General features: G+C 48.3%; 1 protein-coding gene across 1 annotated transcript in view; it reads right to left on the minus strand.

Annotated features, from left to right (window-relative positions):
• Positions 1-16,283, minus strand: part of LOC311247272 (kinesin-like protein KIF26B) — a gene marked incomplete at both ends in the record, with an annotated part of 60,595 nt that overhangs the window by 42,619 nt on the left and 1,693 nt on the right. The window contains 8 exon segments of the mRNA XM_084337632.1: positions 1,600-1,701; positions 2,172-2,336; positions 7,669-7,894; positions 7,945-7,978; positions 8,677-8,979; positions 14,527-14,648; positions 14,651-14,878; positions 14,881-14,896. Of these exon segments, the coding sequence (XP_084193758.1) occupies positions 1,600-1,701; positions 2,172-2,336; positions 7,669-7,894; positions 7,945-7,978; positions 8,677-8,979; positions 14,527-14,648; positions 14,651-14,878; positions 14,881-14,896 (1,196 nt within the window).

The raw sequence follows: 16,283 nt of genomic DNA on the forward strand, positions 1-16,283 counted from the left end.
TAACATTTATGACATACACGACATACAGGTAGACAGTACGTTACTGCGTTCCAGACTACAACTGCTCCACACCAGTTCCACACCAGTCTCCGTAAATGTTCCGTTATAAAAATAAAATACCATTTCAATACACAACAAGTTTTCGTGTTTTGAAATACATGAAAGGAAATTAGCTAACGTTGATTTGCCTAACGTTACATGCTACAACACTGCGGTGAAAAACAGAGTCCGGTAAACACGAGTTTGTAATTCCATTAGTGTATTTTGCCTGTTACTTGACTATTTCGATTATTGAAGTGGTATTTTTATAACAAACATTTACGGAGACAGGTGTGGACTGTGGAGCACTTGTAGTCTCGAACTTAGTTACCTGGCGAGCCAGGCCGAGACACGTTAATAACACCCATGGCTCAGTGGCTCACCTTTCAACGTGGCTCGAACGTGCAGACTCCCCCAATCCCCATGGTAAAAATCTTCAAGTCCTTTCTGCATATTTTGCACACGGCTACTCGAGGATGTTCTCCTCTGAATTATATTTGATATCTCCGAGCCAGAGCTCATTAAAATGGCAGCCTCCCGGCATTTTGGCCACACACACACGCGCGCTGTTCTCATGGCACAGGTAAAAACACTTCGGGGTGGGGCCGAGCCACATTTCATTTTGCATGAAAGGCGAACGCAAAATAGGCTCGCGAGTCGCTCCGACTTATTTTATTTCTTTGTCTAAAAACCAAACTATTCAGTCAGATAGCGATTTATTATTAAAGTATAAAATGCAATTACAATTTCAATAACTTTCCAGCACTTTATACACAATTCAAGCACATTTAAAACCTTGAAAACAGCACATTGAAATACAAGCATTTTCAAGGATTTCCAGCACCCGTACGAACCCTGCATTTGGTAGTGGTGGTGGTAAAAGGGTTAATTCTAGCGGTTGTTGTGTGTCTCGTACCTGTAGTCAGAGGTCTTGGTCAGACTGGTTGTTGTGTGTCTCGTACCTGTAGTCAGAGGTCTTGGTCAGACTGGTTGTTGTGTGTCTCGTACCTGTAGTCAGAGGTCTTGGTCAGACTGGTTGTTGTGTGTCTCGTACCTGTAGTCAGAGGTCTTGGTCAGACTGGTTGTTGTGTGTCTCGTACCTGTAGTCAGAGGTCTTGGTCAGACTGGTTGTTGTGTGTCTCGTACCTGTAGTCAGAGGTTTTGGTCAGACTGGTTGTTGTGTGTCTCGTACCTGTAGTCAGAGGTCTTGGTCAGACTGGTTGTTGTGTGTCTCGTACCTGTAGTCAGAGGTCTTGGTCAGACTGGTTGTTGTGTGTCTCGTACATGTAGTCAGAGGTCTTGGTCAGACTGGTTGTTGTGTGTCTCGTACCTGTAGTCAGAGGTCTTGGTCAGACTGGTTGTTGTGTGTCTCGTACCTGTAGTCAGAGGTCTTGGTCAGACTGGTTGTTGTGTGTCTCGTACCTGTAGTCAGAGGTCTTGGTCAGACTGGTTGTTGTGTGTCTCGTACCTGTAGTCAGAGGTCTTGGTCAGACTGGTTGTTGTGTGTCTCGTACCTGTAGTCAGAGGTCTTGGTCAGACTGGTTGTTGTGTGTCTCGTACCTGTAGTCAGAGGTCTTGGTCAGACTGGCGATCCCGAGGCGTGGTGATCCCAGGGGGCGTGGCTTTCCATCACCGCTGCTGCCCGCGCTCAGAGACTCACGGCTGGCCAATCAAAAAGAGACTCTGCTTTAGCTGTTAGACCCTCAGAACATCAGTTAAACTGACGCTCTTCTCCGTCAACAGTTCCACACAAACACGCCATGCAGCGGGACTTACAATAAATAATGACAAGTACATGTTGGGATCAATAATCTGTGATCCATATAATTATCCTAAAGATTACATCACCTCTACCTGCCGAAGAAGTCGTCTGGATGTAATGGACACATTGAAATGTATTGTATTTTCAATATCAAATCCATTCTTCTTCCATTCCTGGAAAGTGTCAAACCTGCCTCTCAGCAGGTGGTAGATGCTTCCTGGTAGGAGACCAGGTTCCCTGAGTTACAACCAGTTATCTGATGTGTCTCTCTCTCTCTCTCTCTCTCTCTCTCTCTCTCTCTCCTCTCTCTCCCCCCCCTCTCTCTCTCGCTCTCTCTCTCCCCCCCCCCCCCTCTCTCTCTCTCTCTCACCTAGCTCTGTTGTTGGAGGGGTTGGTACTCCCAGCCCTCTCCTGGGCCAGGCTGTGGATCATGGTGTGGGCTAGCTCCGCCTCCTCCATCACCTCCCTGATGTCCTGCAGCTGCTGGTCGCTGCTCCTGCTCCCTGCTGGGGAGGTGAGCTCTGCAGCGCCCCCTCTAGGAGTTACCGAGACTGCAGCGGGAAGAAAAAACATCATGGTCACTGGTGAGTAATATGTATATAATATGTAGGGCTGACCCCTATTAATCGATTAGTCGACTAATCGGTCGAAAGGGGCCGTAGTCGACTGGCCAACCTCTTAGTCGGATATAATAAAAAAAAAAAAAAAAAAAAAAATTATAATTTTTTTCAAAAGAAAAGAAGCATAGAAGCGTGGCTAACACTAATGGCACGCATACCAGAGGCTAACAAATATCAAGATGTATCCATCAGTGGACCAATTGCATGCTTTTGCAGAGGACCAGAAGCCTTCAGTCGACTCCTTCAGACAATAAGCACCCCCCACAGCCCAAATGGAATGAAAAAATGTATTAATTAATTAAAATATTATACTTTTTTTTTAAGTCGACCAATAGTTGACTAACGGCAAATTTTGGCCAATCCTAGTCGACCATCCAAATCCTTAGTCGGGGACAGCCCTAATAATATGTATATAATATTATGTATATAATATGTCTATGTGACCATGCCCAGCGGTTGTGGCCGTAGTCGAATTGTGCAAATGACAACAGAATATATATATATATATATATATATCTTTTGTGTTTTTAGTTTATTTTCATATTATCACAGTTTGAATGTTTAAGAACATGTTTACTATAAAAGCTTAACAGTTATAGCATATCTAATAGTAACATTTCTTTGTTTAAAAAAGGCTGTTTTCAGGCTGTTGTTGATGGGGGCGGAGTGAAATTTGCATGTGAATCAAGGCGAGTGCTTTGTTGGCACCTGAGTTTCGAGCAACGTCCATAAGTAACACACATGGAGCGCGGCTGGGTGGCGCAGTGGACTAAGCACTCGCCTACCACCGCAGAGACTCTGGGATCGAATCCAGCTGTCAGCGGTACCTCCAGCTTGGTCAGTCGTTCCTACTAACACAATTGGCAGTGTTAGCGGGTGGGAAGCCGGTGGGGTATGTATCCTGGTCGTTGTAAACTGTGGTTCCTACTGGTCGGTCGGGGCGCCTGTTCAGCAGGGAGGGGATCTGGGGGAAATAGCGTGAACCTCTGCACGCGTTACGTTCTCCCAGTGAAACTCCTAGCTGTCAGGTGAAAAGAAGCGGCTGGCTGACTCCACAAGTATCGGAGGAGGCATGTGGTAGTTCTACACCCTCCCCAGGCCAACAGTGGGGCAATGCGCGCAACAACCAGAAAGGGAATTGGCATAACGACTAAATTGGGATGGGTGAAAAATACAGAAAGCCCCCCCAAATACTTGTAGGTTCACACCCAGGACAGATCGACCGGCAGAGGTGTTCAATTCTAGCCTTCGAGAGTCAATGGGCCTCATTCATGAAGCACAGATTTCGTTTCTTAACTAGCATTTCCTCTTATTTTGTTCTTACCTGGGATTCAGCAATGTTTTCTTATTGTTGCTTTTCTCTCAAATTCTAAGAGTGGTCGAGAGCACTCTTACCCAGATAAGAAACTTTAAAAAAAAGCCTACCATTCATAATAATAATAATAATAATAATACATAAGATTTATATAGCGCTTTTCCTAATTCTCAAAGACACTTTACAAAACAAACAATATAATACAATACAGTTTTAGTAGATAAAATAAAAAATATATACATAAAATGGTGAGAGAGGAAGGAGTTCATGGGTTGAAAGCAAACCATTGGTCAATTGCCCCCAAATACAGTACCCCCAAATACGACTTTATAAACCCAGAACTTTTAAATAATTATTATTATTATTATAACTTATTGCATGCGTTCTGCTTCTGAAATGGATTATATATTGCTGTTAGAACAGTTAGATGCTGGCTGCCCAGGCCGTACGCATATAACGCATATTTACAACCTCTCCTCTCTTCTCTTCTCTGTATAGATGTAGCAGTACTGTCTATCTGTATGTCATGTATGTCATATGTTATGATGAATTGAAAATGGGGGACCCTGATGTAAACAAGACGAAAGTCTTTCTCTGGTCTGCATCCCCTTAACAATTGTGTGTATTGAGCTGTACTGTATTGTACCCATTCTGTAATCTGTTAATAACATTTTCAATCAATCAATCAAAACTCTGCTCCACACCTAAAGTTCTGAGCGCACTCTGAGTTTTAGCCACAGGGACATTTCAGAGAGAGATGACAGGTGACAGATCTGGTATTTCCGAACCTATAGGTCTGTCACCTGTCATCTCTCTCTGAAAGGAGAGAGCATATGGATCAGCGACATATATATCAGTATACTGCGGGCCGCGATTGGTTCTTGACAAGCGCGCAGCCAGTCGTTCAATATTGACAAAGCCTACTTTGCTGGAACGATTTAGTTCGCACTATACAGTACGTATACGTATAAGTACAAGTATAAGTCTTTATTTGTCATCAGATTAACACACACACACATGCGATGAGCGACCCACAGGAACACATACACATGCACTGAGTCGCAAGTCGTGAGACGTGTGTGTGTGTGTGTGTCATTTTGAGATCGCAAATCGCTTCCTGTTGAATATCAGACAGGGATCAAACTGGGAACGAGGTTAGATCAGATGCCGAACCACGGCTGTTTTACACACGTCCTCATTCGCCTTATAAGGAGATGGTGGGCGTGTCTGTATGCAAATGAATTTAGCACGAACACGCTTTTGAGTTTAAGAATGAGTGGGATTCATCATGCAAATCTCCTGGGTACGCACAGATTTCGACGTTAAAGGAAAACTCCAAAATGTTTCGGAAATTTGCTTATTTGCCATCTACCCTGGAGTTAGACAAGAAGATACATATACCTTGTTCTTCTCTGTGCATGCAGTAGGAGTAGGAAGACGTTGGGAACTAGGCTAATGGAGGAACCTACTTCCAGTGACTGACGCTAAGCTAGGCTAACGGTGCGCGTCTTCCTACTCCTACTGTATGCACAGAGAAGAAAAAGGTAAGTATCTTAACACTCCAACATTTTGGGAACCCTGGAGTTAGACAAGAAGATGCATACCTTTTTCTTCTCTGTGCATGCAGTAGGAGTAGGAAGACGTTTGGAACTAGGCTAATGGAGGAACCTACTTCCAGTGACTGACGCTAAGCTAGGCTAACGGTGCGTGTCTTCCTACTCCTAATGCATGCACAGAGAAGAAAAAGGTATGTATCTTCTTGTCTAACTCCAGGGTAGATGGCAAATAAGCTAATTTCCCAAAATGTTGGAGTGTTCCTTTGAGAACGGCTTGATGAATGTGGCGGTGGCTTTTCTCATTGCTCTCTTAACAGACAGGTAAGAAAGAATATAAGAAAAATAATAAGAGAGTATTGTTGAATGCGGCCCATTGGGTCCTGTTGTTCAGCCTCACAATGCTATTGGATAGTAAATGTGTTTATAGGTCCCACATTCTGGCCTCTGAAGTTGATAATGTCAATTTAATTTGGCCCTTACATAGCACTAAAAAAAGAAAGCGGTTTTACAAGATTCAAATGAGCACAGCTTCTTCAATCATTTTTAGATTTCAACGTATGACACTGTTGAGAGTCACAGCCAACTAGTGACACTTTTTATTATGACATCCTGTTCTCTCTGTCAATTGTAGGATATAAAGGATTAAGCATATGTTTATTGTATATATCTGTTTTAAATCTAGGCATATGTTACTGTATGTGTCTATATGTGATATGTATTCATATATATATATGTGTATATGGATATATATGCATATATGTGTATATGTATATATATACTGTGCGCTTTGCACGAGTATCTATGTCTGGGCTGGGCTGCACAGTCAGAATACAAGAGAAGAGGCCTCTGTGCTGTGAAGCCAGGAATGTGGTCACTGAGCGCTGACCTTGAGAGGAGCAGAGGAGCAGAGGAGAGAATCACTGCCTTACAGTTATGAGGCAGTTATATGCTATTATACACTTTAAACTACAAAATACATATATGATGTTTGGGCATGTCAATCAGTGTTTAAGTATATGAGTATTGAATAGTACATGTATATATATGCTATATCTGCTTTCTGTAGAATTTGGATCATTGCAAACATGACGTAATTCCACAGCCACAAGGAATCTATTACTTTCCCAGTTACTGTAACAACTAGAAGGGGGGGAGAGTTCATCCTTGCTGAATTGTGTGTTGATTGGCTGGTGGAGTAGACAGGAGCCAATGGCAAAGATACAAGTTAGAAGGAGGAGTGTCTTACTGTGCCTACTATATGACGCTACAGACCTGTGTATATAAGTCACAGATCCAGTCTCGTCGGGCAGATTTTTCATTTTTTGACTTCAGACACCATTCATCTTCTATGCTATGCTAGAGAAGAGATGTTTTGTTTTATACTTCTTTTAACTGAATTGGACATTTCCAATGCAGTCTCTTTTGTAACTTGCTTTTTCTAATTAAAATAACTTAGTTATAATACCTATTGAATTCGTGGACTGCTTTCTATCGCAATGTGTCGCGACGCTGGCCTCGCCCTGCTCTCATCTGAGGTAACGGTATAGCTATAACTGGAAGCCATGCAGATTGAATCAATTTCTGGTTACTGCTTTTCAGCTAAAGTTATATAGAGGATATTATATATATATATATATATATATATATATGGCACTGTTTGTTGTTTGCGGGCGCCGGTATCTCTGTGTTCGACGGGCTCCATCAGGTTTGTGGGAAACTGAGCGTCTGGCCACTGCAGGGCCGGACGGTCGGTACCACGGATTGATGGATCTGTCGAATTGATAAGGGGTACTGGGACTTGCAAATGATTATTAAGTGTTATTGCGCTAATATAATTACTATTGTTGTAGGCAAAGTAATATCATCAGGCTTTCAAATGAGTAGCATTACAGGCCTTTCCTAAAATGATGATAATAATGATGATAATGATAATAATAATATTATTGTTATTATAGGCAATAAGAGTTCTCCCAGACATACATTCGGTTTATTACAAACAAAGAAGAGGTTAACAACTCTTCTATGCTTATATTTCATATCAACTGGATATAACTAACTAGTGACTATGAAGTAAGCTTGATAGAAATAGTAATTGACCCGAGAACATAGCGAGTTTAGCACCTCGCTGGGGGATATCGAGCGGCCACAGGGTTCTATCTCGAGTAGGTGATCTGAGATAGATAAGAGACAACCCATCGGCATTCAACAGACACATAAATTGAAAGTCTACATTCTGTACTTTCACAATCTGTAACAATCTGGAAAATGACGATGGAGACATGTGGTCACAATCGCTGGTCGCAGTCACATTATATCTATGTCATAGAAATGCCTAAACTCTTGTCTATCAATGGCTATCTGAGTTGGAAGGCTCACCTCCGGAGCCAGCCTGGGGGGCCGATGATGAGGCTGGGGTCTGGGGGGCCGATGAGGCTGGGGTCTGGGGGGCCGATGATGAGGCTGGAGCCTGGGGGGCCGATGATGAGGCTGGGGCCTGGGGGGCCGATGATGAGGCTGGGGCCTGGGGGGCCGATGATGAGGCTGGGGCCTGGGGGGCCGATGATGAGGCTGGGGCCTGGGGGGCCGATGATGAGGCTGGAGCCTGGGGGGCCGATGAGGCTGGGAACAGGTCCTGCTTGGCACCCTGCTTACTGGCAGGAACCTCCTCAAATGGAAACTTGGTCACCTGGACGAAAGATTGAACAGATGAATAGGTGATGGAACTGAAAAACTAGCCAGATAGATAGATAAGTTTGATCGATAAATATGGAATAGATAGATAAATTAGCATAGAATTTGTGTGTCCCAACTTGACTAAAACTTACCGGGTGGGGATGCAAAGTGGCCTCTTACAAAATTATATCAAACAATCAGACAAACGCCTCAAACTACCAATGAATGCACAGCAGAGAGTAGAGACGTCACCTCTCCGTGGGGCTGAGCCCAGACGTTAGACCGTTCGGACCTTCGTTCGTTACGTTGGCATTCGAATTCTAAATCAACATTCAAATCTTAAATTTTTAATTAAACTTTTTTTTTTTATATGTCTATAAACTATATGTGTTTAAACCAATAGGGTTTTTCTTCACAGTTGCAGATAAATATTAGGCTACACTAATATTATAGTATTAAAAACTGATGAGTTATATTCATTAAAGAAAGTTGATTTAATAAAAAAAAGACGCATTTAATCAGATTAATCACTTTATTTAAATTGAGGTTTTGGTTTGAGGATATTTATATATATATAAAAAAAAATTATTTAGAATACTTTTTTTTGTATATATATATATTTTTAATTAAAAAAGAAGGTTCGAATGTCCATTCTGAAAAACCCTGATGAAGTTCGAATCCCAAAAACAGGCTTCGGGGAAACAGCCTTACCTCTTCGCTGCCGTCGATACAGCCCAGTCTCTCCTGCAGCTCAGCGAAGGTGTCGCACTTCAGACACTCCGTGCCCTCCTCCGGGACGGGGGCCAGGGGCTGCCCCAGGAGGGACTGGGGGGGCTGGGGACAGGGGCAGCAGGACTGGGGGGGCTGGGGAGAGGGGCAGCAGGACTGGGGGGCCTGGGGAGAGGGGCAGCAGGACTGGGGGGCCTGGGGAGAGAGGCAGCAGGACTGGGGGGCCTGGGGAGAGGGGCAGCAGGACTGGGGGGCCTGGGGCTCTGGCTGAGGCTCTGGCTGAGGCTGGAGAAGCAGGGAGAAAAAAACAAGGGGGGTCACAAAATGCAGTGTCACTGATGTCACATTACACAATTATTTGAGAAAGATTTGATCACTGCGTATCATTTCAAGATGGACATTTAAAGCAATTAAATTAGGGATGTCCGATATTATCGGCCTACCGATATTGGCATTAAAATGTAATATCGGAAATTATCGGTATCGGTTTTCAAATAATTTTTAAATTTTTTACATTTATTTAACCTTTATTTACCCAGGCAAGCAAGTAAGAACAAATTCTTATTTTATTTATTGTCAAAAGTATGCATAATGTTGTGTTAATTCCACGACAAGAGATATGTAATGTTAGGGTGCTTTCAGTTTTGGTGGACTCTGTGCGGTTCTGGTGGTGAAGTTGCAACAATGTTGCATTCATCATTTGGTTCGTCTGCGTTCACATTGCAATTTGTCAAGCGCACCAAACTCTCTGAACAATGTCACGCGGTCGAAAAGGGCGCTCGTCTATTGGACACAATGGAGAGTGGAAATCCCTCCCCTTCAGGAAGTGAAATCCGTGAAAACACAAACAGCCGCAAGAAGCGTGATAGTAGAAGAGACGTGGCATTGATCCATCGTTCGATTATAACCCATTACCGCCATCCTCTCGCTAAACAACTTGTACACCTCGTTGTTTTTGTGAGTGCCCACAAGCAGCTGTTTTATTTGGTCTTCTGCCCATATGTCCATCAGGGCTTTCACTTCATCATTCGCCCAAGTCTGTCCACGAGACATGTTTACAGTGTGCTTGTTTTGCAGTGAATGCCGCGCGCCGCTGTGTTTTTTTCTTCCTTCTACCCAAGATGCACAGTTTATCAGGTGACTTCCTATATTTGGTCCGCGTTTGGTCCGATGAAGCGAACCAAGACCTATGTTTTTTGACGGACCAGAGTTTGCGTGTTTTGTCCGCACCAGAGTTCGACTGCGCATTCACACCACCCCAAAAAAGCGGACTATCGAATTCTGGTCCGATAGTCCGGACCAAACAGCTCTGGTGTGCAAGCACACTTAATTACCTGAAATTAAGAGTTGGACAATATCGGTATATCGGATATCGGTAAAAAAGCCAATATCGAACATCCCTAAATTAAATGCATTATAGATCTGGATTAACTCTATAATAGCCTGGTTTCTTAAACTATGGGTCGGGACACACAATGGGTGTCGGGCTTTCTTCTGGTGGGTCCCCACAACAGTAGCAGTATGTTTGTGATGTTTCAATAAACCTTGGTCCCAAATCTTATTTAGGTCCTCTGACTTGAAAAGAAACCCTGCTCTGTGGAGGCTGTTGATCTGTTTCATGTCAAGGACCCCAAACTTGCAGAGATCCCTGGAGACAGAGATCCCTGGAGACAGAGATCCCTGGAGACAGAGAGATCCCTGGAGACAGAGAGATCCATGGAGACAGAGATCCCTGGAGACAGAGATCCCTGGAGACAGAGATCCCTGGAGACAGAGAGATCCCTGGAGACAGAGATCCCTGGAGACAGAGATCCCTGGAGACAGAAATCCCTAGAGACAGAGATCCCTGGAGACAGAGATCCCTGGAGACAGAGAGATCCCTGGAGACATTAGAGATCCCTGGAGACAGAGATCCCTGGAGACAGAGAGATCCCTGGAGACAGAGATCCCTGGAGACAGAGATCCCTGGAGACAGAGATCCCTGGAGACAGAGAGATCCCTGGAGACATTAGAGATCCCTGGAGACAGAGATCCCTGGAGACAGAGAGATCCCTGGAGACAGAGATCCCTGGAGACAGAGATCCCTGGAGACAGAGATCCCTGGAGACAGAGAGATCCCTGGAGACAGAGATCCCTGGAGACAGAGAGATCCCTGGAGACATTAGAGATCCCTGGAGACAGAGATCCCTGGAGACAGAGATCCCTGGAGACAGAGAGATCCCTGGAGACAGAGATCCCTGGAGACAGAGAGATCCCTGGAGACATTAGAGATCCCTGGAGACAGAGATCCCTGGAGACAGAGAGATCCCTGGAGACAGAGATCCCTGGAGACAGAGATCCCTGGAGACAGAGATCCCTGGAGACAGAGAGATCCCTGGAGACAGAGATCCCTGGAGACAGAGATCCCTGGAGACAGAGATCCCTGGAGACAGAGAGATCCCTGGAGACAGAGATCCCTGGAGACAGAGATCCCTGGAGACAGAGATCCCTGGAGACAGAGATCCCTGGAGACAGAGATCCCTGGACGCTTTTTATTTTATGTTCTTTTAGCAGTTTTATTTATTCTGTTTCTCTTCCTCTGTTACTAGTTTTAGTCTTCTTTTGACTCCCTGCTAGCTTTAGTCTTGCCTATTTTTTCTTCTTTCTTCTTTCACTCTTGCTAGTTTTTATGTTCTTTTAAAATGTTGTTATGGTTTGAAACCGACCCCAATCGCACAACACAAGACAGGTATTAGAGTAAGCCAAAACAGGGCAATATTTATTAAATAACAAAAAGCGGCACAGTCCCTTTAAGGGAGAACACAAAAAAAAAAAGAGTCCATGAAATACGAAACTGCGGCACTGTGCCTTTAACAGGCGAACAGGCTAAGGGACCAGGGCTAAGTGTCAGGGCCAGGACCAGAGCTAAGGGCCAGGGCTAAGTGTCAGGGCCAGGACCAGAGCTAAGGGCCAGGGCTAAGTGTCAGGGCCAGGACCAGAGCTAAGTGTCAGGGCTAAGTGTCAGGGCCAGGACCAGAGCTAAGGGCCAGGGCTAAGTGTCAGGGCCAGGACCAGAGCTAAGTGTCAGGGCTAAGTGTCAGGGCCAGGACCGCTTACAGGGATGAGGACAGGGTTACGACGGCGGAGGCCTGGCACCGGGACAGGAGCCCGACGGCGGAGGCCTGGCACGGGGACAGGGGCCCGACGGCGGAGGCCTGGCACGGGGACAGGGGCCCGACGGCGGAGGCCTGGCACGGGGACAGGGGCCCGACGGCGGAGGCCTGGCACGGGGACAGGGGCCCGACGGCGGAGGCCTGGCACGGGGACAGGGGCCCGACAGCGGAGGCCGGGCACGGAGATCCTCCTCCCGTCCCTACACCGAGTAGGGCTCTGCTGCTCAGGAAGGAATCCTCCTCGGATGCTGCAGACGGGCAGCGCAGAACAAAGGGGGTCCGAGGGGAAACGGGATGGGCACACGCCATCCTCCCGTGGAATAATAGGGAGCGACGACGAGCCGGGGTCCGAGGGGAACGGGATGAGCACACGCCATCCTCCCGTGGAATAATAGGGAGCGACGGCGAGCCTCACCCCAGGAACGAGGATCACGAAGAGACGCCTTCCTCCCGTGGAATCGGGAGCGATGGCGAGCCGGCTTGACGTCTGGAGTGGGAACACTGGAAACCTCCCGTAGAGAATTAGAGACCGAAGGCGGTGTCCCACTCCAGGCAAACGGCGACAGGTGGTGATGGCTGGCACCTCGTCTCACGCCGGAGACACGGCAGGTGATGGTGACGTACAGAATACAGAACGAACACAGAGTCCAGAACACAGAACGACCCGACAAGGACTGGAGGGGAGTCTGCAACCTAAGTACTCTCCCGATCTGATTGCAAACTCCCAACAGGTGCGTGAAGGTAGAGGAACAAGAATGTCCAAGGGTGGGGGCTGGTGAAAAGAGTAGACAGGGAAAAAAGGTCCAGGGACAGGCGAATCCTCACAGTACCCCCCCCTCCACGGGAGCCACCGGGCGACCCAAAAATCAGACAGCGGGGCAGGGGACATGACAGAGCAACAAACAAAAAAAAATGGGCCATGCTAGCAGGGGAAGCTACACCTAAAGTGGAGCTAGCAGAGGGACAGGGTAGCTGCCAGGGCATTGCTAGCTACAGGGCCTATGCTAGCTGTACTGCTACATTAACATAGAGGCTGCGCTAGCTGCCGGAGCCAGGCTAGCAGACAGGGCTGGACCAGCATGAGAACAAGCTAGCCGAAAGGACAGTCCTAGCTGTGGGGAACAGGGTAGCTATCAGGGGAGCTAACGAGGCTAACAGGGGAGCTAACAGGGGAGCTAACAGGGGGGCTAACGAGGCTACCAGGGGAGCTAACAGGGGAGCTAACAGGGGAGCTAACAGGGGAGCTAACAGGGGAGCTAACAGGGGAGCTAACGAGGCTACCAGGGGAGCTAACAGGGGAGCTAACTAATACACTGTCTGTGCTGGCTGGGGTCGTCGACTGGTCGGGTCGTACTGTTAAGGTTTGAAACCGACCCCAATCGCACAACACAAGACAGGTATGAGAGTAAGCCAAAACAGGGCAATATTTATTAAATAACAAAAAGCGGCACAGTCCCTTTAAGGGAGAACACAAAAAACACAAGAGTCCATGAAATACGAAACTGCGGCACTGTGCCTTTAACAGGCGAACAGGCTAAGGGACCAGGGCTAAGGGCCAGGGCTAAGGCCAGGGCTAAGTGTCTGGGCCAGGACCAGAGCTAAGGGCCAGGGCTAAGTGTCAGGGCCAGGACCAGAGCTAAGGGCCAGGGCTAAGTGTCAGGGCCAGGACCAGAGCTAAGGGCCAGGGCTAAGTGTCAGGGCCAGGACCAGAGCTAAGGGCCAGGGCTAAGTGTCAGGGCCAGGACCAGGGCAAGTGTCAGGGCTAAGTGTCAGGGCCAGGACCGCTTACAGGGATGAGGACAGGGTTACGACGGCGGAGGCCTGGCACGGGGACAGGGGCCCGACAGCGGAGGCCGGGCACGGAGATCCTCCTCCCGTCCCTACACCGAGTAGGGCTCTGCTGCTCAGGAAGGAATCCTCCTCGGATGCTGCAGACGGGCAGCGCAGAACAAAGGGGGTCCGAGGGGAAACGGGATGGGCACACGCCATCCTCCCGTGGAATAATAGGGAGCGACGGCGAGCCTCACCCCAGGAACGAGGATCACGAAGAGACGCCTTCCTCCCGTGGAATCGGGAGCGATGGCGAGCCGGCTTGGCGTCTGGAGTGGGAACACTGGAAACCTCCCGTAGAGAATTAGAGACCGAAGGCGGTGTCCCACTCCAGGCAAACGGCGACAGGTGGTGATGGCTGGCACCTCGTCTCACGCCGGAGACACGGCAGGTGATGGTAATGTACAGAATACAGAACGAACACAGAGTCCAGAACACAGAACGACCCGACAAGGACTGGAGGGGAGTCTGCAACCTAAGTACTCTCCCGAGCTGATTGCAAACTCCCAACAGGTGCGTGAAGGTAGAGGAACAAGAATGTCCAAGGGTGGGGGCTGGTGAAAAGAGTAGACAGGGAAAAAAGGTCCAGGGACAGGCGAATCCTCACAAATGTAGCGCTTTGAGATTTGCTCCACAATTATAAAGCGAGCATTACAAATAAAATATATTATTATTATTATTATTATTATTATTATTATTATTATTATTATTATTATTATTATTATTATTATTATTATTATTATTATTATTATTATTATTACAGTGATGGCTGGACACAGAGATCCCTGGACCCCATGTTGAACACCACTGTGCTGTAACATCTTTACTGCCTTAGATATGAGCTGAACACCTGGTTGGGCTGCTGTGGCTGCAGTTGAGTCGCTCTGCCGCGCAGGAGGAGCGCGGCGGGGGCCATCTCCGGCGGCGGGCCCTCGTTGTCCGTGAGCTCGCGGTCCGACAGCGCCGCCCCGTCGGCCCCACGTAGATGACCGTGTCGCACGACTGCTCGCTGCTGGAGAAGTCGTCCGGGTCCCGGTCGCCGCTGGAGAGGCGCAGCAGCGGCAGGGCGGCGTCGGGGTCTCCCCCTCCTCCCCCTCCTCCCCCTCCCCCTCCTCCTCCCCCTCCTCCCCGGGGCTGGTGGAACGGACGGAGGTGGGTGGGGCGCCGCATGCGGCCCTCCTCACAGGAGCTCTCCCCCCCGAGGAGCTGGAGGTGTACTGCTGGTGAGGAGGGAGGAGAGAGGGAGAGGGGGAGGTGAGAGAGGGAGAGGAGGGAGGAGAGAGGGAGAGGAGGAGGTAAGACAGGGAGGGGGGAGGGAGAGGAGGGAGGAGAGAGGAAGAGGAGGAGGTGAGACAGGGAGGGGGGAGGGAGAGGAGGGAGGAGAGAGGAAGAGGAGGAGGTGAGACAGGGAGGGGACAGGGAGGGGGACAGGGAGGGGGAGGGAGAGGAGGGAGAGGAGGAGGTGAGAGAGGGAGAGGAGGGAGGAGAGAGGAAGAGGAGGAGGTGAGACAGGGAGGGGGACAGGGAGGGGGAGGGAGGGGGAGGGAGGGAGGGGAGAGGAGGAGGTGAGACAGGGAGGGGGGAGGGAGAGGAGGAGGTGAGAGAGGGAGAGGATGGAGGAGAGAGGAAGAGGAGGAGGTGAGACAGGGAGGGGGACAGGGAGGGGGGAGGGAGGGGGAGGGAGAGGAGGGAGAGGAGGAGGTGAGACAGGGAGGGGGAGGGAGAGGAGGAGGTGAGAGAGGGAGAGGATGGAGGAGAGAGGGAGAGAGAGGAGGAGGTGAGAGAGGGAGGGGGGAGGGAGAGGAGGGAGGAGAGAGGAAGAGGAGGAGGTGAGACAGGGAGGGGGACAGGGAGGGGGGAGGGAGAGGAGGGAGAGGAGGAGGTGAGAGAGGGAGAGGAGAGAGGAGAGAGGAAGAGGAGGAGGTGAGACAGGGAGGTGAGACAGGGAGGGGGGAGGGAGAGGAGGAGGTGAGAGAGGGAGAGGAGGGAGGAGAGAGGAAGAGGAGGAGGTGAGACAGGGAGGGGGACAGGGGGGGAGGGAGGGAGAGGGAGAGGAGGGAGAGGAGGAGGTGAGAGAGGGAGAGGAGGGAGGAGAGAGGAGGGAGAGGAGAGAGAGGAGGAGAGGAGGAGGTGAGAGAGGGATGGGGACAATAAAGAAACATAGTTGGAGATAGTTCTGATTTCTGGAGCCCTTCCACTATTTATTATTTACTGATGATCGGTCGAGTCCTTTCTAGCACAATCCATGCTGTGTCAGACCTTCTCTGGCTCTCTTTATCACATGTGTTCCACCTTGCAACAGTATTAAAGTCTAAATATAGCATTGAAAATGAAATAACACCATGACAATAAGTGTCATACATGAACTAATGAAATAATACCGTTATAGCTACTGTCAAAACCAAGACAAATATTTTGATGTGATATTTTGACCATGTGGCACTATAGTCACCATCTGATAGACAGAGAAAGAGAGAGAGACAGAGAGAGAGAGGGAGAGAGAGAGAGAGAGAGAGAGAGAGAGAGAGAGAGAGAGAGAGAGAGAGAGAGAGAGAGAGAGAGAGGGAGAGAGAGAGGGAGAGAGAGAGAGAGAGAGAGAGAGAGAGA

The sequence above is a fragment of the Notolepis coatsorum genome (genome assembly GCF_963971535.1).
Source record: "Notolepis coatsorum genome assembly, chromosome: 20".
NCBI classification, from domain to species: Eukaryota; Metazoa; Chordata; class Actinopteri; order Aulopiformes; family Paralepididae; genus Notolepis; species Notolepis coatsorum.